Source organism: Nothobranchius furzeri, chromosome 2 (assembly GCF_043380555.1).
Source record: "Nothobranchius furzeri strain GRZ-AD chromosome 2, NfurGRZ-RIMD1, whole genome shotgun sequence".
Classification (NCBI taxonomy): Eukaryota; Metazoa; Chordata; class Actinopteri; order Cyprinodontiformes; family Nothobranchiidae; genus Nothobranchius; species Nothobranchius furzeri.
In genome coordinates this window covers 1,479,488-1,501,700 of record NC_091742.1, presented here as the reverse complement: position 1 = coordinate 1,501,700, position 22,213 = coordinate 1,479,488, and the positions used below count along the sequence as shown (strand labels likewise).

The 22,213-nt window shown below is 40.8% G+C and overlaps 3 protein-coding genes across 7 annotated transcripts in view; 2 read left to right on the top strand and 1 right to left on the bottom strand.

Moving 5' to 3' along the window:
• The window catches only part of eif2b4 (eukaryotic translation initiation factor 2B, subunit 4 delta), an 8,020-nt gene extending 6,046 nt beyond the window's left edge, over positions 1 to 1,974 (top strand). For all 5 annotated transcript variants that reach the window (XM_015947153.3, XM_015947152.3, XM_054747877.2 and 2 more), the window contains 8 exons: positions 14 to 105; positions 189 to 303; positions 569 to 645; positions 753 to 855; positions 941 to 1,068; positions 1,152 to 1,329; positions 1,419 to 1,599; positions 1,675 to 1,974. In XM_015947153.3, coding sequence (XP_015802639.3) covers positions 14 to 105; positions 189 to 303; positions 569 to 645; positions 753 to 855; positions 941 to 1,068; positions 1,152 to 1,329; positions 1,419 to 1,599; positions 1,675 to 1,874 — 1,074 coding nt within the window. In that variant the 3' untranslated portion in view covers positions 1,875 to 1,974. The remainder of the gene's footprint in view (positions 1 to 13; positions 106 to 188; positions 304 to 568; positions 646 to 752; positions 856 to 940; positions 1,069 to 1,151; positions 1,330 to 1,418; positions 1,600 to 1,674) is intronic.
• A 607-nt stretch (positions 1,975 to 2,581) lies between these two features.
• atraid (all-trans retinoic acid-induced differentiation factor) lies at positions 2,582 to 9,978 on the bottom strand. The gene is made up of 7 exons (XM_015947154.3): positions 9,851 to 9,978; positions 9,597 to 9,730; positions 6,559 to 6,627; positions 6,129 to 6,200; positions 3,720 to 3,841; positions 3,540 to 3,640; positions 2,582 to 3,461 (listed from the first exon to the last, which is right to left on the bottom strand). The coding sequence occupies exons 1-7, from the start codon at positions 9,941 to 9,943 to the stop codon at positions 3,357 to 3,359; spliced, it is 696 nt and encodes a 231-aa protein (XP_015802640.3). The 5' UTR covers positions 9,944 to 9,978; the 3' UTR covers positions 2,582 to 3,356.
• Positions 9,979 to 11,037: 1,059 nt separating this feature from the next.
• Positions 11,038 to 22,213, top strand: part of snx17 (sorting nexin 17) — a 31,651-nt gene continuing 20,475 nt past the window's right edge. Inside the window, exons 1-3 of the mRNA XM_015947151.3 lie at positions 11,038 to 11,325; positions 15,505 to 15,579; positions 21,944 to 22,061. Coding sequence (XP_015802637.3) covers positions 11,266 to 11,325; positions 15,505 to 15,579; positions 21,944 to 22,061 — 253 coding nt within the window. The 5' untranslated portion in view covers positions 11,038 to 11,265. The remainder of the gene's footprint in view (positions 11,326 to 15,504; positions 15,580 to 21,943; positions 22,062 to 22,213) is intronic.

The following is a 22,213-nucleotide window of genomic DNA, read 5'->3' as shown; positions in this document are numbered from 1 at the left end:
ATCATGTTTTCAGATCCCACTCCGTTTGGACTACGGCTACAAAGTCAGCCTGTTTTCTCATCTCCACCAGTACAGTCGCAAAGCTCCTCTAACACAACAACTCAGGTAAACTGACCTCATTTTTAAACCGTTTGCTGCATGTTTCAGCCCTACATATCATTAATTATTAACCTTTTTTATATTTGCAGCATTCCTTCAACAGTGATTCATCCTGCTGTTGTTCGACTGGGCCTTCAGTATTCACAGGGCATTGTGGCAGGCTCGAACGCTCGCTCTGTTGCCCTGCTGCATGCCTTCAAACAGGTGCGGTAAAGACCAGTCAGGCCGATCCCTTCACATCTAAAAAGTCTCCTTGTTTTTTGTTTTGGTGGGAAATTGTGCCTGGTGGACTAATTTGTATTGAGTGTCAGCACTCAACCTTGTTTGGGTTGGAAATATATGTATGGTCACTAGATGGTGCTGTATCTTTGTTACGTTTCAAATCTGATGAACCTAGTTTTGACTCAAATCCTGGCAGAAACAGTTGTAATAAAGTCATAAAGTTATGAGCTGTTTGTTTTGTCTCCAGGTGATAAGAGACTATATCACTCCTCCAAATGAAGAGCTATCCAGAGACCTGGTCAATAAACTGAAACCATATATCAGGTGATAAAATAAAACAATGAAATAATGATATGAAACATTTTTTCATATTAAATCACTAAATTAATTTATTTTATTTCATGTTTAATTTTTTCCCCACATTCTTTCAGTTTTTTGAATCAGTGTCGCCCCTTGTCAGCCAGCATGGGTAACGCCATCAAATACGTCAAGAAAGAAATCTCAAATATTTCCAGTCAGTGCAAGGAAGAGGAGGTGGTTATTTCAAATGTTTACACACCAAAGTCACCATCTAAACACACAAATATGGCTTTCTGATGCACCGTTCTGCCTGTTTTAGGCAAAGAGTAAACTCCTGAACTGCATCGAGTGGTACATCAAAGAGAAGATCATTCTTGCTGCTAAAGCTATTGCCGAGTCCTCCATAGAAAAGATCAACAATGAAGATGTGATTCTAGTTTATGGATGGTAACAAATCTGTCAACTCCTCACTTCCTTCCATGTTTTCTTCCACCCTCTCTAATTTGCACCTCTGTTTCTGCCTCCGTCAGCTCATCACTGGTCAACCACATCCTGTTTGAGGCCTTTGAGAAAGGAAGGAAGTTCCGCGTTATAGTCGTGGACAGCAGGCCTCGGCTGGAAGGCCGGGAGGCTTTGAGGCGTTTGGTTCAGAGAGGCATCAGCTGCACCTACGTTCTTATCTCAGCCGTCTCTTACATCCTTCCAGAGGTGATTAGGATTTACGTCTACTTCTTTTTTCCCTGCAGATTAATCAAAATATGTAGCAGTAAAGAAGAGTTTGTCTGTCGTCCTTCTAGGTATCTAAGGTGTTTCTTGGTGCTCATGCTCTCCTGGCCAACGGCTATGTCATGTCTCGAGTGGGCACTTCACAGATAGCTCTGGTGGCCAGAGCTTTTAACGTGCCTGTTCTGGTTTGTTGTGAGACCTACAAGTTCTGTGAGCGGGTGCAGACGGACTCCTTCGTATCTAATGAACTCGGTATGGAAAGCATTCGGTTCCTGCTTTTTGTTCTGCTGTTGAATTCATCATTCAGTGTTCACTTTTTCTTCCCAGATGACCCCGATGACCTCATGGTGACCCGTAATGGTAAGACCCAGTTGGAGAGCTGGCAGGAAGTGCCCTCTCTTGGTCTGCTGAATCTAGTGTACGATGTGACGCCGCCTGATTTTGTGGATCTAGTCATCACAGAACTGGGAATGATCCCGTGCACCTCGGTCCCCGTGGTGCTCCGAGTCAAAAACGTGGACCAGTGAACAACCAGTTTGTGTGTGCATGTGAATGCTTATACACATCACACTATATCGTGCTTTTAGCATGAAATAAATGTATATCTGAATGGCATAACCTTTTAAATTGAGTTCCGGTCAGGTTTTTTTTCTTCCTTTTTATTAAGACAGATCTGTCTCAGCAACACACTGATGGTGAACCATGTGACAAACTGTCATGGCTCACATAAATTCCTCACACACACAGGAAGTATGAAACAATCGGGTTTATGCTGCAATCTGCTGATGGTTGTCATGCGATTCAGATTTTACACAACCATAAAAAATGTTTACAATTAAACATAGCGCCATCTAGAGTCCTTGAACCCCCCAAGGTGCTTTACAACACAGTCACTCGCCCATTCACACCCAGGTGGTGATAAGCGACATAGTGGCCGCAGATGCCCTGTGGCACGCTGGCGGGGCCGAGTCTGCCGTGCTCTGGTGTCACCGGTCCCTCCAAACACCACCAGTGGGCAAGGTGGGTTAGATGTCTTGCCCAAGGACACAACAACAGCGACAAACTTGAGTGGGACTCAAACCTGAAGCCTTCCAATCACGAGGCGAGCACTTAACTCCTGTGCCACCGTTGCCCATATTAAGCCAACAGCAATTTGGAAAAAGAGAAACTGCTCATGCTAAATTATTTTACCGCTTCATGATTTCAATGAAAGGGGAAAAAATCACAAAATAGATTTAAACTTTTGACATTTTTAATTTAAGTCCAAATCTTATTAGAACAAAGCAACCAAATAACACTTAGAGCCACGTTTCCAGATTCTGAGGTGAAGTTTAGCAGCAAACACTGCAACACGTGTTGAATAGTAACATTTTTGCAATACTGCTCTATAAAAATATCAACCGCATGCTTTAGATTTTCTATTAAAATTGTTCTCTTACATTAAAGTGATTAAAATCACAGTTAAAGCACATCTAAACAAAGTTTTTGTGGTTTGCTTCACAAAATATTTTTACATTTTTTTTTTCAAGTAAAACACTTGTTCAACATATGTAAACTGTAAACCTGAACACATTCAGTAGTTCTTTGGGACATTTATTCTCAAGTCTTCACTTTTATCAATCTACTGATAAATAAAATCCACTGATTTCTCTCCCTCTTTTCTTATATATTTTAATCACAATTTGAACATTTTTTTCTCATTTTAAACAATTTTTAATCATTTTTTTTATCTTTTATACTTAAATTTTTGTTTTTGAGAAACACCTTGTGATTTTTATCTGGAGAGGCGCTTTATAAAAGATTGTTTTCTTTTTTTAAAAAGCAAAACTGGGTCAGTTGTAACAAACATAAAAACGTTTTAAAAATAGAGACATTTTTTACTCCCTGAAATGAAAAAAAAAAGTGTTTTAAATTTTCCCTCAAATTATTCAAGTCGTAACATTTAAAAGTATTTTAAAAATGTATGAGGTTTCAATAAGCTTAGGGGTCAGTTTTCTGTCAGCTCAGCTTCATATTGACTTGGCTTTACGTCTCTGTGTAGCCCACAGCAGGAGGGACATCACAACTGTAGATGCTGCAAGTGGTCCGAACACCCGGAGGGCCGGAAACTCCCCCTGTTGACAAGTTAACAAACACAACAGTGTTGAACTTTTAAGTCAAACCTATAAAACGCTGACGAATCCAGAACTAACCTGTCGAAGACACTTATATCCACGGAAGTTTTCAGCACAGCTACACTCGTAAAATCCCGGACCGTACGGGGCACAAAGCGAGTTCTCTGGGCAGTTTGTGGCTACGGATTTCCAATAATTATCAATAAAGACAAAAGTTTGTAGATGTTACCGTATAATACGTGTTAGATGAGGACTTACACAGCCATCCTGTCTGGTTGCACATGTTTTTCTGGCCTCGACAAACACGATCTCCCTGACTGACTTCCACTTTCTGCCAAGAAGTGTTTCCTCCTGGACAAACTATGTCCTCTGGCAAAATCCTGCAGAGACATAGGGGTGTAAAAAATACCAATACACTGAAATATTGTGATATTTTGTGTTGTGACACTGCATTGATAATTAAAAGCAGTGTGTAATTTTTTATTTACATGTAAACCTTGACTATTTGTGTGTGACTTCATTCTGATGAGACAACATCTCACAATAACATTGGATTTGTCTTGAAAGTGGCTGGCCTGAGCTTTCTATTCAAGCTACAAGAGCAAAATTGATATTTTTTTCATACCTCATAACAACGTTCTAACACAGTATAGCTATAAATATTTTGTAGAGTTAAAAAATGAATGAGTTGGTTCTCTTGCATTTGTCAAAAAACCTCAGCCAATAGGGAGCCTAAGTCACACCCACCTACTTCCGCACCATGGGTCCCCGGAAGAACGAAAAAATGAATGCAAGTCAATGGGGCTAAAAACGCTATTTTCTAATCCGCTTGTTTTGTGCCATGGATTTCACACATGATGTCCGTGAATTTTAAATACACACTTTTCATACCAAGAACGTGTTTATTTTAGAACAGGGGGAACCACTATTTTAGGGTTTGTGTGAAAATAAATCCAGGACTACAAATACGCTTCACGAAAGTGACGTCATTGAACCAGACACGGAGAAAACTGAGGGAAAAGGGCTGTAAGTTCAGCAAACCTCCCACAGGAGGAAAGAACCACCATAAATCTGGCCATAAATCTGGGGCAACGGTGGCACAGGAGTTAAGTGCTCGCCCCGTAATCGGAAGGTTGCAGGTTCGAGCCCCGCTCAGTCTGTCGCTGTCGTTGTGTCCTTGGGCAAGACACTTAACCCACGTTGCCTGCTGGTGGTGGTCGGAGGGACCGGTGGCGCCAGTGTTCGGCAGCCTCGCCTCTGTCAGTGCGCCCCAGAGCAGCTGTGGCTACATTGTAGCTCATCCCCACCAGTGTATGAATGTGTGTGTGAATGGGTGAATGACTGATTGTGTTGTAAAGCGCCTTGGGGGGTTTCAAGAACTCTAGAAGGCGCTATATCAAATACAGGCCATTTACCATTTACCATTTGGTAAGTAGCAGCTACTTTGGTTAGAGATGATGTGGTGACGTCACGTATGCGACGTGCCGATTTCTGGTTTGTAGTCATGCTAATAACTTTTACAAGCCAAAAAAATCTCAAAGTACATGACAGGCATGGTCGAAATACCCATCATTACTTTTCATTTAAATTGCAGTACAACACATGTGCGATCCAGGGCGTAAGGCAAAGCGGATTAGAAAATAGCGTTTTTAGCCCCACTGACTTGCATTCATTTTTTCGTTTTTCCAGGGACCCGTGATGCGGAAGTAGACTTAGGCTCCCTATAACACGACTTGGACCAAATGCGACAATTGGACCATTCGGTTGTCGATCTCACAAGACCCCCTTACTTCCACATTTCCCTGAGTCCTCCACTCACTAAGCTCTCGTTTAATTAACAGAACATCACTGGTGTGAAAGGTTTGCCGGTCAATAATATATGAAAAGTAAAAACAGCTAGCTGCTACTACTCCAACTTTAGAAAACAAAAGATGCTTGGGCGTAAAAAAACAGCTAGTGGTGTTTAGCAGTATTTAGTTTCCTCTGGAAATGTGGGTTTCCTGTTCTGGCAGACGTGGCCTGGGGATGATAGCCGACAAGAGGAATGAGTGTTCTGTGACCGCATTAGCTTAAAAGCTAGCTCTTTCTGTAAATTTGATATAGCAGCTTTGAAGGTGCATTATGTAGAATTGAAGTAAAAATTACATCCTGGGGTAAAATTTGGTTACTGCAATCATTTTAAACAACTCTGGAGCTTTTTGCCGGCAGTCGTTAAATTACAATTGTTGGCACTGCAGTATTAGCTTGCAGGCGACACAGCAACACCACATCCACTGATGGTAAACAGTAGTTACGTCCCTCTTTCCTTTGTTCTGAAGGGAGAAAAACTGACAATCTCCGCAGCCAGCTGGATATGAAATATGTTTCAGTATAACCTTCCTTCCAAAATGACTGAAACATTACTCTTTTGGGATTTCATCACAGTAAAATTCTCACTATATTCTTACATAGTGCACCTTTACATTTTGTCTTAAAAATCGCAAATATAATCTGGTTTTTAGCATTGTGATGTATCGTATCATCTCTCCTGTATTGTGATAAATATCGTATAGCCAGATTCTTGCCAATACACACCCCTAGAAAAACACTGTAGTTGACTATGCAGGAAAATAAAAGTTCATCACAAATTTGATTCAGTCATAATTATAGATCTCGGCGGATACTTACATGTAATTTAAGTCAAGAAATCCTTGAAACACTTCATCACTGATGTTGATAAGTGGATTGCGTGAGAGATCTCTAAAATACAAACATTTAGACAGTAAAATACTAATAAAACAAAGAAGAGATTATTTTAATTGTGAGGTTTATTGACTTTCGCTATTTATAAAAAACATCAGTTCAAGACATTTTCCAGGAAGAAAAAAGGAAAATATGAAGTTAAAAAAAATGGAAACTTTTCTAAATTTCTGCTTCCTACAAAAATTTGTGTCAGCATCTTTCTAAGAAATTAGCCTCATACATGTTTTAATCCTGGGTTCAGCGAAACAGAACTACAGTACTATCTTATCATTAAAAAGCTTGTACATGCAGAAAAAACTAAGCAACAAAATAATAATCTTTATTTTTCTCCTACTTGTAGTTTGTGTGTACTTACATCATAAACACTGAGGATGCTTCTTGAAGATTGTCCACGTGAGTTAGCGAACAATTGGATAAATCCAACCTGACAAAAAAATATCGTGTTTTAGCACAGAGTAACAAAAAGATCCAGATTTTCTATAATCGTGAATGCTTGACCTTTACAAATTTCCCAACAAAAGGAACAAAGACACTGGCTCGATTAAGATGTGTCCAAACAGACTACAAAACTGTCTTCAATTACTCTTTTATACATCAGTTATAACAATTAGGAATTTTTAGAAAATATTGATACATTGAAATATCGCAGTTGTTGTGTTATACTGAATCAATATTTAAAAGCAATGTATCGAGCTTTTATTAAGAATTTACATGCAAACATTTACTGCATTTCTTTGTGTGGTGCAATTCAAACTCCGACTGCTAGGTGGCAGCAGTTGTTACCACCCTTCTGAAGTAAGAACATATCTCCTGACAAACACTGGAGTCTTGTGGGCCATTCCCATCTGTACCGGGTCGGCCCGGGCCGGGTAGCGTAGGTTGTTTACATATCTGGGTGGTCGGGTATTTTTCCGGGTCAACCAAGGCTCATTCTCAGCCCTCTTCTCGAGGGGGTCTGCTTCAGGCCGACCAGGGCCAACACACCCACTGCTGACAGCAAATTCGCACCTTCCATTAGAGCAAGCCTCTGATTGGTGGGTAGAATCAGCCCACATGGGCTTAAGACAAGGATGTGTGGAATCAACCGGGCCAGGCTGGGGCCGACTGGGGCTACCCGGCCCGGGCCGACCCGGTACAGATGGGAAAGGCCCATTGGAAGCATCTGGCCTGAATTTTCCTATAGGGAGCCTAAGTCACTTCCGCACCATGGGTCCCCGGAAGAACGAAAAAATGAATGCCAGTCAATGGGGCTTAAAACACTATTTTCCAATTCCGCTTGTTTTGTGCCATGGATTTCGCATATGATGTCCGTGAAATTTAAAGACACATTTTGATACCAAGAATGTGTTTATTTTCAAATGGGGGGGATGATATTTTAGGTTTTGTGTGAAAATAAGTCCAGGACTACAAATGCGCTTCACGAAAGTGACGTCAGCAAACCAGACATGAAGAAAACTGAGGGAAAAGGGCTGTAAGTTCAACAAGCTTCCCACAGGAGGAAAGAACCACCATAAATCTGGCCATGTGGTAAGTAGCAGCTATGCTAGGGGAGAGGAGATTATGTGGTTACGTCACATATGCAACGTGCCCATTTCTAGTTTGTAGTCATGCTAATTACAAACTTTTACAAGCTAACAAATCTCAAAGTGCGTGACTGGCGTGGTCGAAATACTCATCATTACTTTTCATTTAAATTGCAGTACAACATGAGCACGATCCAGGGCGTAAGGCTAAGCGGATTAGAAAATAGTGTTTTTAGCCCCCCATTGACTTAAGTTAACTTTTTCGTTCTTCCGGGTTACCTGTGATGCGGAAGTGACTTAGGCTCTCCATAGGGCTTGTGATTGTGACGTCATCACCGACGCGTCCGCCCTGTTGGAGGCGTGTGAGCCCTTGATCGCAGCTATAAGGCGACCAAACATCACATTCTGGAGTATTTTCATTCTGGTAAGTTACAGATGGTGTACGTTTTTCATTCATCGTTTCTTTCCTTCAACAGCGACATGCACACGAAACACACACACACACACACATACACACACCGGTGAGTTAATGCGGGTGCGCTGAAACACAACACAACTTCTCTCGCTACACTTCTTCTGTAGGATGACAACTTTGATTGTTTTACTAGAAAAACTAAATAAAACATTTACCTCTCATCCGGACATTTACATCAGCTCACACCACAAACAAGAAAGCCGAAAATGTCCGTTATGCATAACTGCGGAGGTAGCAATATGTCATCAGTGTGCCGGTCTTGGGTCTTTCATATGGATCAGAACCATTTATAACGCTGACTTTCAAAATTCAATTAAATTGAAAAATACTTTATTAATCCCAGAGGGAAATAGAGTCCACATACCGGTCCCCGACGTCTTCATATAACGTATCCCTGTATATTCCGCATCTTTTTTGGGATTTTATAATGTTGTTTAACACTTTCTTTCACCCAAATCCGCTTCTTCTCTGCGACAGTACCGTTTGTTTCACGGTTTGTTTACACTTGTCAACCTTCCAACATTTTCGCACACATCCTAGATTACTATGCATAATCACGTGTGATCACAAGCCCTATTAAATTTAGTCTTAAACATTGCAAATATCGTCTGACTTTTAGTATCACAGTATATCATATTGTCTCCCCTGTATTGTGATATATATTGTATCGCCACATTCAATAGCATACCTTCCATTCAAAGTAAACATAATTTTACATACTAGTAAATATTCTCTTCAAGGTTAGATTTTCTAAGACTTATTTATTAAGTAGCTGCTATTAACATTTAGTGTTTTGAGTATTACTCATATCATTAGAACATTTCAGATAGGCCTCAATGATTTCTATTCACAATCAACATTTCAGCCTACTGGTTGTGCAGCACCAGGCTAAAGACCAAAGGTGACAGATCATCTGCTGCTGTGGCCCCCAGACTCTGGAACTCTCTCCCCCTGAGCCTGAGATCAGTGGACTCAGTGGTCTCCTTTAAAAAGCAGCTGAAGACTCACTTGTTCAAGCTGGCTTTTGGATGACCTTCTTCACCACTCTCTTTATTCTGCTCTCCCCACCTATTCCACCTTCCTCAGGAACCACCGATTTCCCTTTTTCCTATTCTCTCTCTCTTAACATTTTTTTATCACAATTGTCTCTTTTTTGCTCATTTTAAATATATTTTAAACATTTTTAAATGCTTTTTTATATTTTTACATTTTTTGTTTTTGTGAAGCGCCTCGTGATTTTTATCTTGAGAGGCGCTATAGAAATTATATTTTCTTCTTCTTCAGATTTAAATGCCATTCTTTATGGGACAAACTGCATAACATTTATTTATGTGCATTTAGCTTTCAGCTCCATATTCAAATGCAACATCAACAGACAATAAAAGCCTAATTTACCCGATGATGTTTTTAGGGTCGCCTGTCTTGACATTCCTCAAGCAGCATCTCCCGTCTATCCATCCAGCGGATGAAGAACAGAACCGACCCACAACGGTTTCGTTTAGCACTGACCCGCCACACAGCGAACATACCTGTTGTTACAAAGGAACAACAATGTAAAAAGAAAATACACACACACAAAATACCAAACAAAGCTTACGTTACCGGATCCATTGAACGTTTACTGTAATTAAAACGGATCAGTGTCTTACCTGGTGCTCTGTGAGTCGAGTACTTGCGTTAAAACATATATTAATGATAAAAATAAGAGTTACAAGTCCTTGCCAGCAGCACACAGTTTTCATGTTTATCGAGAGAAGTCATATGACGTTACTGTAGTGGACACGTGACAGGAAGTTGGTCTCATTTTTAACATTTGCGCTGCAATTACGCATACGGAAGAGTAAGATAAGTAATTATTTTAAATATAGTTAAAACATTTAAGGTATTCATAAAAACAGTCTATCTTTACGATCAAAAAACAAAAAATACCTTAATAATTTTTGAACCCAAAAACAGCACAAGCACTTTCTTTTTTTAATTCTAACTATTCGAATCGTGTAATGTAATCTTTTTATATTAGAATGTAAAATTTGTTTACTTTTATTGGAAACAAAATACAGGATTTTCACCTGTGAGAAATGTTTGACTGCGCTTACACTGTTACGTTGGTTTGTCCCTGTCCTTAACAGACCCGCTTTGGTCCTAAATAAAAGTGTTTTTTTTTCTCCCGTTTAGAATTATTAATCTTTTTAAATATTGTAACTTCAGTAAAATGTTTAAAAAACATCTATTTAAACACAAAGTAACATTTTTAAAAGGATAACGCGGATTCTACCTTTTTTATATGCTAGCATAGCATGTAGCGCTAGAAGCCAAACCCCTATGAATGAGCAGAGATGGTTTAGTCCCGAATAATTGTTACGACGCTCCTCGACTGGCCAGTCAGTACGTCTCACTAACGGATTAAGGAATGGTTTGGTAGTTGTAGCATTTTTGGCTATTGTTATAGCAACATTCACTGCATTTTTCCAGTGTTTAACCCACTACGCCATGCAGACTTTATTTCAAGAGGCGTAGGAACTAAAAGAACCATTAACAGCTGCTTTTGTCACATTTGGGAAGGTTTCACGTAGCGCCCTGCGACTCTGGGGACTGCAGGAGCCAACTGCATCTTTTATCCAGAAACTTCATCAGGTTAAGCGAATGAGTTGAGTTATATTTATGTCTCAAACCCATTCTTAAAAAGAGGCTTTCGTTTTTACAGTAAAGTATTGAGATGAAATAGGTATCTTTATGCTGACTGGAGTAGGTCTAATTGCTTAACACTTGCAACATGGCTGCTGTGGGACGAGCAGGGAGAAAAGTTTAACACCGACGTGGGAGAAGTTTGGTGCATACATGTACTATTGTCCGCTCGATACTCCGGTAAGAAGTCGTCTCTACCTCTGGGCTTCGGGAGCAGCGGAGGAACCGTGTTAGCCTCCACCTCCTCCTCCTCTTTCGCCGCTGAGAGCCACCGCAGCGGACTTTGTGGAACAGCGGTGCCTTGCTCTCCATCGCAGGGCTCCGGGGAGGCGTTCACGGACCTGATATCCACTGACTGCAGCCGGTGTTTGGAGCTAAAATGCATTTTTCTATCCCCGAAACGGAGGTCTGCTCTGGGGAGAGCGGTTCAACCTATGTGGTGAGCATGATAGTTTTTACCAATTAATGCACGAGTTTCAGTGTTTGTTATTCAAAATGACTAAATAACCACAAATTATGCTAATATTTCTATTAATGTGCCTCATTTAAAGAAGAATCAAGTGACACCCTGCATTTTTTACCAGAATAATTCAACCAGTCATCGTGATTCAACATGTTTTGTTGACTGTACACCGCAGATGTAAACATTACTTTCAGACATTCCTTTTTGTTGGACGTGGGACCTCTCTCGTGCTGTTTACTGTCAAACCCACCTAAAGAAATGTGAGATTTACTCAGCTTCTGATTTCGGTCATCACCAACAACAGAGCCTCTTTTGTTTTAAAAATTTAAATCCCCACTCAGACTTGAGGATTGGAAACCTTGTTATTTAGAGCACAACACTGCCAACATTGTTTTCATTTAGTCTCCCAGCAAATATACACGTCTAAACTAAAATAAGCTGTTTAGTTTCTTGTGTATCACTTTCACTCTTCTCTCTCTTTAGAAAAAAGTACACTGTTGGTCTTAAGCAACATGACTTCCCCAACAAAGCTGCAGCTTGTGTTTCCTTGACACGCTGACATTAACGTGAACTTTCCTTGTTGCACCAATCATCACATCATCTTTAATGCAGCTACTTATTTTCTGTAAGTTGCATGAAGAGGAAGCTCGTGTAGCTGTTCACATAATTGGGCTTTTATGGAATACATTCAGCTTCAGATGCATTAAACAATCCACAGCTGTGGTGTTTATCTGCCCTTCATGTGAGATCACACTGCTGTGAGTGACTTTTCCGTCTCCATGTGTTAAAAAAAGGAAAGGAAAAACATCCCAGTGAGTTATTCGTATTTGCAGACATGGCAGAAGCTGGGAAAATGGCTTTTAATTTTTAGATTTGTTGAATAGATGATTGACCAATGGCTCACTTGGGTTACTCCTATTAGTATGTATTAATCATGATCAAGGAGTACCAACTGCTATTTTTCATTTTAAATCTGCCTATACCAGTGGTTCCCAACCTGAGGTCAGTGACCCCTCAAGGGGGTCCCCATAATTTTGTCTTTGCTGAGTGTGTATACCCTCAGCCTAACCCTAACACACCCAATAGTAAATTCAAAACTATATGTGAGAGCCACAACTCTATGTCTGACTCTGTATAAAGTTTGTAAATATTCACTTTTAATTGTGTGCATTTGGGTAGGAGTTAAGGTTGGGGCGGCCCTGGCTTGTCTCGAACGCCAAAAAGATGGTCCTCATAAAAAAATAGTTCAGAATCACTGGTCTGTACTGTTATTAACTTACCAGGCTAATTTTCAGCTCCCAGTTGGTGCTCAGTGCAGTTTATAAAATTTCAAACTATCTTGGAATGCCGAGAGCGCCACAAACTCACCCTTTCTTTCCACCAAGCATTAAAAGCGTCGCAAAACGGCCGCAAAATGTACTACGTTCTAGTAGACGGGTTCCTCTCCACCGGCAGCAAAGTGAAACGTTTCGGACACGTCCCTGAATAATCATGTTTCAAGTCCAGTTTCTACGGGCTACGATTCCAAAACACGTCAAACTCCACAGTTAAGATCGGGCCAAACACGGAATCGGTGTAAAAAAAATCTGGAAACTTTCAAAATAAAAGTCGCATGCAGTACACCAATTTCTTGTAAAAGACGATGTAAACGGAACAGAAAATAAACCACAGACCTTTTTATATTCATACAGCTGTCTTTCTCCTTGATTGTTATTGTGTGTGGACTTCTGAACTCACGCGTAATGTTGCAAATCTCCCGTGATTTTGGAGTCAACTATGTGGAATGCATTTAGTCTTGTTTTGTGTCAGAATCGCTCCTGATTGGAAACAAGCTTGTGGGTGAAACACTGCTATTACGTTATGCGCTGCTTTCACGTTTGGTGGAAAGAAGGGGTTGTGCAGCTTTCACAAATCAGTTCTGTAATATGGCTGCAATAACAAGTCCCTTCCTTTAGCTACTCCTGGCCATTCATAAATCATCTTCTCAGCCATGTTCCATGAAGATGTGAGCACTGATGAGGCCAGAGCTAAAACAGGTGTGCACATGCCACACCCTCGATCTTTAAACCAGCTTTTCTTTTTTATATTTTATATACATCAACGTTGAATTTTCTTACCCAAGAAAGACGAGCATATGGTTGTTAGCCAATCAGATGCAAGGCATATGAAAATTAATTAGACCTTTGATGCTGTTGTTTCCCCTACCCCGACACTTACCCTCTGAAGCAGGAGCACAAGTTTTTTTTCCCCCACAGAAAACGATTCATTCATTCAAACTAGAGACCAAAATAAGTTTATTTGAAAAAATGAGTGAATGAGACCTTTAACCCTCTGGAGGCAGGTGTTGCAGATTTGCAACGTTTAAACCTACCTACCTGGTTACTCCACATACGTATTGTGGGCAAACATGTTGTTCGTCCTTTTATAAAACTTATTTTGAGCCTGAGAGGGTTAAATAAAAGTAGCAGAGACCTTTTTCCTGCTTAGAGCTGAGTCCTGTCTTTGAGTCTTAATGACTTGTATCTGTTAGTTTTATTTTCTGGAGAGGTCCTTCATACACATTAGCATGGAACTCTGATATTTTTTAAAAACCTTAAAACTTTTACCCAGCATTGTGGTTTCATGTAGGCTGCTTTGTCCTTCCATAAATTACACAACTGTAACACTTTCATTTCTAAAACTATTTTTATTATTATAATAATTTTTAACTATTTTTTCATTTATGCACACTTATGTTTTTCCAAAAAGTACTGGTGTCATTGCTTTTTTATTTACTTTGTTGTGGCCATTTTTTATTTGCACTGCAGTGGAAACTTCATTGTTTTTGTTGTTTTTTGGCTCAGTTGGCAGTCCTGCAGCAACGTCTGTGACCTTCCTGTGACCAGCCTGCAGCAAGGGACTTTGTTTGATTATAATACTAAGAGATGGGGCTGTGTACCTTGGAACCAGTTGACAGCAGGATCTGCAGAGTTTGCACTGGGCTTCTCAGAAGAGCAAGGGCTTTTTTAGCGTCCCTTTTTGTGCAACAACTGACCAGTTTTGTTCACACTTCTTGTTTTTTGTTTCTGTTTTTGTTTTGTTTTTTCCACTAAATTTGTGCCTTGCCCACTAAGTTTTGTGGGTGGCCAAAAAGTAAACACAGGACGAGTGTCTGTATGAAATGATTACATATTTAACTAGAATCAACATTAGGTGTGTCAGTGTTAACACCAGTGCTATATAAAACATAAAAAACATTATTTATATTATATATGAAACATTATAAAATATAATAAGAAAGGTAAAGAGCAGATTGCAGCAGAATGGAGCAGCCCAGCTAGCTTGCGATTAGAGCTGAGGAAATGTATCTGCTAATCGATGCATCGAGATGCAGACATAAATGACGTTCAGCTTGACGTTCAGCTTTAAAGGGGTTAGATTGGGGTTAAACCACCAAATATTTCCCAAGCGAGGTCACAGATGCAGATCACCGCTCCCCACGGGGATGAACTCAGCAAGTTTGTGATGACTAATGGGACTTAGACTTTTACAATAAAAAGAGGCCACTCTGCCCCCTATCGCCCCTGTGGCCAAGATATTCCACTTCAGACTATTAGTCTGCTCTGTTCGGACTTAAAAAAAATGGAGGTAACATATTTGGCACTGGAGTCCGGCTCCAGCAAGTTTCCTGCATGTTTTAGATCAGGGACACAGCTAATTTTTATAATGTATGGATGAATCACTCTTGCAGACACTAATGAAGGCTGGGGAGACATGTCGGCTCTTAAGTTAAGGTGTTATAAAGACGAACGCACATCGAGGAGATCGCTTTTGCTTTGGGTTCTACAAACACACACTAGGGGGTGCTAAAGCCTACGCTGCCTAGTTCCCGTTTAATCCATCTTTTCTCAGAACAAACCGTTCTCTGTGGCCATTCCAAAATTGCTAATTGGCACAGGAAAGCAGGTTAAAAACGACAAAGACTTTTGTTTAGCCACATTAGACGCTCCAAGCAGATTTTATTCAACAACCACAAGGTAAATGCGGGTTTGAATTCTGGGAACAGTTAAAACTGTTGTACATCTGGTCTGGAAAAGTCATTAAAATCCATGTAATGTTTTGTGAGATGTTTTGCTACCAAATAAAAACGTCTGATGTGATCCCTCTTACCTGCAGGCTTATAACATCCATGTCAACGGTGTGCTTCACTGTCGGGTTCGCTACAGTCAGCTTCTTGGTCTTCATGAGCAGGTGAGGTTTAAACTCATCATACACCCACTAAACCGTCCACACAGCTCACATGAGTTGCGCTAAAATGCCACCACGCTCCTACATGCTGACCTTTTACATCGCTTTAAATCTCCACCATGTTGGCCTTGTGCACTTATTCCTGAATACCACTGCCTGTAAAACAGATGAGTTGTGGATCGGTGTGTGCCATAAGAAAGGAATGTTCTTGGCTTTTTGTTTTCTTTCACCACCTTGGGACGAAATAACCTAATCTGAAAAAAGTGTTTTTGGAAAATGTTAAACTTTCATGGTCTTAAGTTTTGTTTTAAACCTGCACCGGAGCGACGCTTTACACAAACCCAGATTGTTTTTATAGAGCTGTAAAGACGCAGTTAGTGTAGTGAGGATGAACTTGTTTTCTGCAATGCTGTGGTTGAAAATTAACATGCAAGAAAGCACCTCTTGTACATTAACCTTTTTTTTTTTGATGCAGAGGAAGCATTGCTTTGCCCACAGATGATCGATTTGTGCGCCATCCACATTGACCGTGCTTCAAAATGCAATTCTAGATTCTCCCAGTCTTCTATTTCCAGTCATAAATAAGCAAGCATGAGCTAAACTTTGCCATCTTTATCCTTCGATCCGTGTTATCTGTTCTGACAGTTGCCGTTGCCTGGCAACAGGGTGCAGGAGACAAATGTTTAAGCATCAACCCCAAAGGGCTTCCTGTGGTGCATGCATGACCCTGAAACACATAAGTGCACGTGCTGCACGGTTGTTGTTGCTGAGAAAATATAAAGTTTTATTGTCCGACGGTAACATTTCCAGCAAAACCACGCCTCTGCTGGATTGTGAGTCCTGTTTAAAGCAGCATGAGCTCAAAAAGCTACCGGCTTGTCTGATGAATATGTAACTGGCTTGTTGGGGACAGCGATGAGAGCAGATTCCTCTAACTAGAGCTGCGACAGGCAGCATGTTGATGTTAGACATACCGCTGCCATGAAGTCATCCATGCAGGTTCTGTGTCTTCTTACTGTAGGAGAATGTGTCTGTAATATTGGGACGATGTGCAGCTTTTGCCTGAAGCAACACTCCATTATCCCAGATTTGAGATTTAGTTTTCGTTTACTTCCACTGAACAAAGCAACAGCTGTCAGGTGGTAAGAAGGTGGGTAGTAGTGAGTCAAGAAAGCTGGACGATCAAGTAAACTTGGAAGCACATTCGGGATTCCAGATGTGTGTATGTGTGTGAGGAATGCGTGGAAACTAAACCATCTGAAACTGGGCTTAAAATAAACCCATGATTCATCCCAAACAACCTGAATAGATCTCTTACAACGAAGAACCCACATCCTTATCAAACAGACTGAGACCTTTCTGTAGAAGTCAACGGGTTAAAGTGGATTCAAGGATCTGATGAATCTGAAAACACAAATGTATAAATGATGAGTCATTGTAGACGGCTTCTTGAATGGCCTCTGTTCAGAAAAATAGGAAGTGAAACTCACACTCATCTACTTCCCCGGTCCCCAGAAAAACGAAAAAAATGAATGCAAGTCAATTAGGGCTAAAAACGCAATTTTCTTATTCCACTTGTTATGTGCCATGGATTTCACATGTGATGTCCGTGAATTTTTAAGATGCATTTTGATACCAAGAAAGTGCTCATTTTCGAACAAGGGATTGTTATTTTAGGTTTTATGTCTGAAAATAAGTCCGGGATTACAAATGCGCAGCACGAAAGTGACGTCATCGAACCAGACACGAAGAAAACGGGAGAAAAATGGCTGTAAGTTCAGGGAACCTCAAATCCTTCCTTCAGAAGGAAAGATCCACCATAAATCTGGCCATGTGGTAAGTAGCAGCTACGCTAGGGAAGAGGAGATCCTGTGGTGACAGATATGCGACGTGCCAATTTCTGATTTGTAGTCATGCTAATTATGAACTTTTACAAGCTGATAAATCTCAAACTACGTGACAGGCGTGGTTGAAACACCCATCATTAGATTTCATTTAAATAGAAGTACAACATATGTGCGATCGAGGGCCTAAGGCAAAGCGGATTACAAATTAACTCTTTTAGCCCCATTCACGTGCACTCATTTTTTGTTTTTCTGGGGACCCATGAGCCGACCGGAAAGGTGGGAGACTTGCCCCAAAATTCCACTATCTCCGCTCCGCCCCCGCCCTCCACTGCCGCTCGCTTCCGAACTCAAATTATACTGTACCCGCTCTACAACGGCTCCGCTCCGGTGCGGAGACCTGAGGTGTGCAAACAGGCATGCGCGGGATTTTCGAGATCTTGCGATACAGTCCGAGCAATAAACGCGGAAGTTAGATCCAAACACCCGTTGTGTGGGAGAAGCATCGAAATGAACTTTAATCTGCCCATCATTTGTGTTGAGAGATCAGCAGTGTTTGGATCAACAAAGGGTGACTGCTTTGATAGTGGAAACTGTATTTATGGCTTATTTTTGTGCATTTAAAGTTCAGCCGCCATTGATAGTTGTTAAAAGTTGTTAAACCTGTGCATATGAAACAAAAAATGCTTTTTGTTTATCGATTTATTGTGAAATAACGGAAGCTGTGCTTGCTCCCTTTCCTGTTGGGTGGTTGTGATTCCTGTCCATTGACTGCGGAGGTGTTCCGGCAAAAATAGAATCGATCCTATGTTTGCCGGATGGCGGAATGGAGGGCGGTGCACTGCACCGCACAGCCGCAGTAGCAGAACAGCTCTGATGGACTACAACAGGACCGTTTTTGCTGCGGAGTTCGTGCCGGAGTGGAGCGGAGATAGTGGAATTTTGGGGTTAGGCTCTCTATCGCATTAACATGCTGCTGGACTAATGAGCTAACGGTAGGGGTGTAATGGTACACATTAGAGGGCAACCCATATGGGTTTTTTTAAGGCCAATACCAATTTTTAAAGAATTTTGTTGCCGATGATCGATTTCTAAAGCCGATTAGTAAGGCATATATACATACATCGCCTAAAGATTGATATATATATATATATATATATATATATATATATATATATATATATATATATATATATAAAATGTTGGGGTTATTAGGAGCGAACAATTAGTAAGCTTCAACTTACTTTTGGATTCTTCAATAAATTCTGTAAATATGGGAATATTTACTGATTTATTAATTAATTAAGATATTCTTAGATATACGGGGCACCATTCCCCTTTTACCGGGGAAAAATTGAATCCAAAACTCTTATCAGTCTTTCTTGAAGTTCGTAGAATCCTTGGAGCAGAGACTTCTCTTCGACACAACAAAGCTACTGGACACGAAAATCTGAATTTTATAACGTTTAATTAACAATTTGTCAAATGAATAAACAGTGGCATAAATGAATAATAACCATGTGATATAATAAAAGGATGTATATTCAAAATAATGTTCAAGGTGTTTTGTGTGTATGTAGGATGTATGAATGGGGTCCTTTGTTCTCACAAAGGAGTAGTGTGTGTGCGTGTGTATGGATTCAAAATGGAGTCTTGAATACAAGATGGCTGACTCCTTTGTCTGGCTAAAGTGTGGGTGGCAACTTGCACTTTAACTTCCAAAGCACTTAGAATCAGTAGTAACTTAACCTTAAATCACTCAAAACATTTCAAAGGATCATGCAACAACACAAAAGATTAATCACGAGTTAATATCCTTAGTTTATCAGCCTGGCCATGGCCGAACATTTAAAGATACCAAACAATGATTAATAAGCAGTTTATTCTTTCAAAATGACCCGAAGGACGAATTTGGAACGAAAGAGGAAAACACGAAGCTACTTTTTTAAGCAATAGCGCGGTTTTATTGCTTATTCTGGACTATAGAGGAAACGGGAGAAGAAAAGAATGAGAGAAAAATGAGTTTTCTGATCACCAAAAGAGCGAGGCGTCCCTCCCCCTTTTGATTTGACGGTTCTCCGTGTTTCTCCGCAGTTTTCAGCGTCATCCGCCGGTTTGATGCTTTCTCCGTTGTTTGGCTCCACGAGTGTTTCTCCACGGCTGGACACAAAGAAAACGAAGTTCCTTTTGGGCTGAGTTTGACAACTTACAGCGTTTCTGAGAGCTGGATGGAGTTGTTGTTTCCCTCCGCTGGTTCTGTGTCCTCAAACATCAGCTGGAGGGGAGCAGAAACGAGCAGATCAGCGGTCCCGTGGGCTCAACTTGGCTCTTAGAGCTTCCGCGTGCTCAAAGAAGTCGGAGCGTTCGACAAGCGTGTCCTCACCGCCAGGTATCCTGGGCAAAAGAACGAGGTTTCTTTGTCTCATTCATGATTTATAGTCTTTGAAGTCGCGGGAAAGCTCCAAGCTCCCGCCTCCCGCACATGCGCAGAACGTGTTTCTGGTATTAGGCGGTGACATCATCCCAATGCTTCCGTGTGCAAAGCATCATGGGAAATGAAGTTTCTTGGCTCTGATGTGATTATTTGCTTTTCAGAGCAATTTAAGCACAGTCATTTTGGAGAAAATCACTGCATAGTAATTTCCTCATGAGGTCAGACCCTCAACATATATATATATATATATATATGCCTTACTAATCGGCTTTATATATATATATAAATCTTACCATTTATAGGTGAGCTGGAGCACAGCACTGTTGAGTGGGCTGGCTCACTTGGTTTAACTAACAAACCCCAGTAAATTTAATCACACTTGCGCTTGCCTTTGTTCCTGAGCGGAGTGCTAAACAAACTAGCATCTGAAGCTAACATGTTTCAAGCCTAGTACTAGAATGCTAAACGAATTATGTGACGAGTTTGATGACCACTCGATAAATACATTTTAAAAGCTAATCAACATTGCATGTTCTTGTAAAGATGAGGAAAGAAATCTTACCATTTATAGGTGAGCTGGAGCACAGCGCTGTTGAGTGGGCTCGCTCACGGTATGTTGGGGTCCTTTGGGTCCTTTCTTCAGTCTAGTAGTGGCGGCAGTTGGCCACACAGGTGCCTGATTTTATTTATCGACTTTTAAAAATAATTTCTGCCGGTATAGAAAAATTTTAATATAGCGGCCGGCCGATTTTATCGGTGGGCCTCTAGTACACACATTTGGAATTACTGGTACTTCAGGATGTTCAATATGGGACAGACACGTACAGAGTTCTCACGCGGTCCAAATTTAGCATCCTTAGAAAGACTAGGCCACCCCGGTGGACATTGACCGGGAAGTCAACTGCTGTGAAATTGGACAGTCATACTTCAACATATGTGCTGTCGCTCATCTGAGAATAGGTAGTTAGAGAATTTACAGCAGACAAAGTTTTCTTTTAAAAGAAAATAAAGCAGTGCCCATATACACAAAAGATAACCTTCTTTTCACGTTGTTCTCCCACTGTGACATTAAAACCAAAATACGTAGCAAATCAGGATTTTAGGCATCCCGGTACACCACTAGCTAACAGCTAGTCAAGTGCAGTCAAGGCCAAAGGGTGTTCCTGTTATCCTATAAACGTTAAGGGTAATACAAGGCTGCTGTTACTTTCACATACATTAGATGTTTGCATAGAATTATGTGGTTATTTATATGAGTAAATATCACAAGCTACTAAAAGTTTTCAAATGAATCACTTTGAAATTTTACGTAAGCGATAAAATGGTAAATGGCCTGTATTTGATATAGTGCCTTCTAGAGTCCTGGAACCCCCCAAGGCGCTTTACAACACAATCAGTCATTCACCCATTCACACACACATTTACACACTGGTGGGGATGAGCTACGATGTAGCCACAGCTGCCCTGGGGCACACTGACAGAGGCGAGGCTGCCGAGCACTGGCGCCACCGGTCCCTCCGACCACCACCAGCAGGCAACGTGGGTTAAGTGTCTTGCCCAAGGACACAACAACAGCGACAGGCTGAGCGGGGCTCGAACCTGCAACCTTCCGATTACGGGGCGAGCACTTAACTCCTGTGCCACCGTCGCCCACAACTGTTAAAATAACTGTTTGTGTCTGTGCTCTGACTAGCTGTTACTCATCAGTCCTGTAGGACGGGTATTAATTCTGGTCCTGGAGGGCCGGTATCCAGCACGTTTTAGTGGTTTCTCTGCTCCAACACACTAGATTCAGTGGTTGAATCGCTTGTGCAGCAGTTCATCAGGCTCTGCAGAAGCCTGTTAATCACCTGCTGATTGAAATGAGTTGTGTTGAAGCAGGTTAAAACTAAAACCTGCTGGATACACGCTCTCCAGGACCCGGGATTGAGTCCCCCAGCATTTCTCCAAAATGAGGCCGTTTAGCAGTAAATCTACAAATATATAGTATAATATCTATATTTATAACTATTTATTTCTTCAAAAAACACATGAAACACAGACTTTCTGTCTTTTAAAGTATTTTTTGTTTGCACTTGTGGTTGAACAGATAAAAAAAGAATATGGCAGCAACGTGGTGCCCTCGTTCCCCCCAAAGAAGATCTTCACACTGACCCCCGCTGAGGTCGAGCAGAGACGAGAACAGCTGGAGAAATACATGCAGGCTGGTAAGTTACTCAGTTCATCTTTTTCTACATTAGATGAGGATTTGATACCAGACCCGAGTAAAGTCATGCATATATTGATGCTTAAAGGAAATAGTCTTCTAAATTAAAGATCACATGTTTTTAATTATTAAAACAATAAAGCTGTACAAACA

Coding starts and splice junctions, on each gene's coding strand:
- atraid (XM_015947154.3), bottom strand. CDS start 9,943: ATGAAAACTGTGTGCTGCTGGCAAGGACTTGTAACTCTTATTTTTATC. Junction 9,731..9,850: donor CTCGACTCACAGAGCACCAG/GTAAGACACTGA, acceptor TTGTAACAACAG/GTATGTTCGCTGTGTGGCGG. Junction 3,641..3,719: donor CAACCAGACAGGATGGCTGT/GTAAGTCCTCAT, acceptor GGAAATCCGTAG/CCACAAACTGCCCAGAGAAC.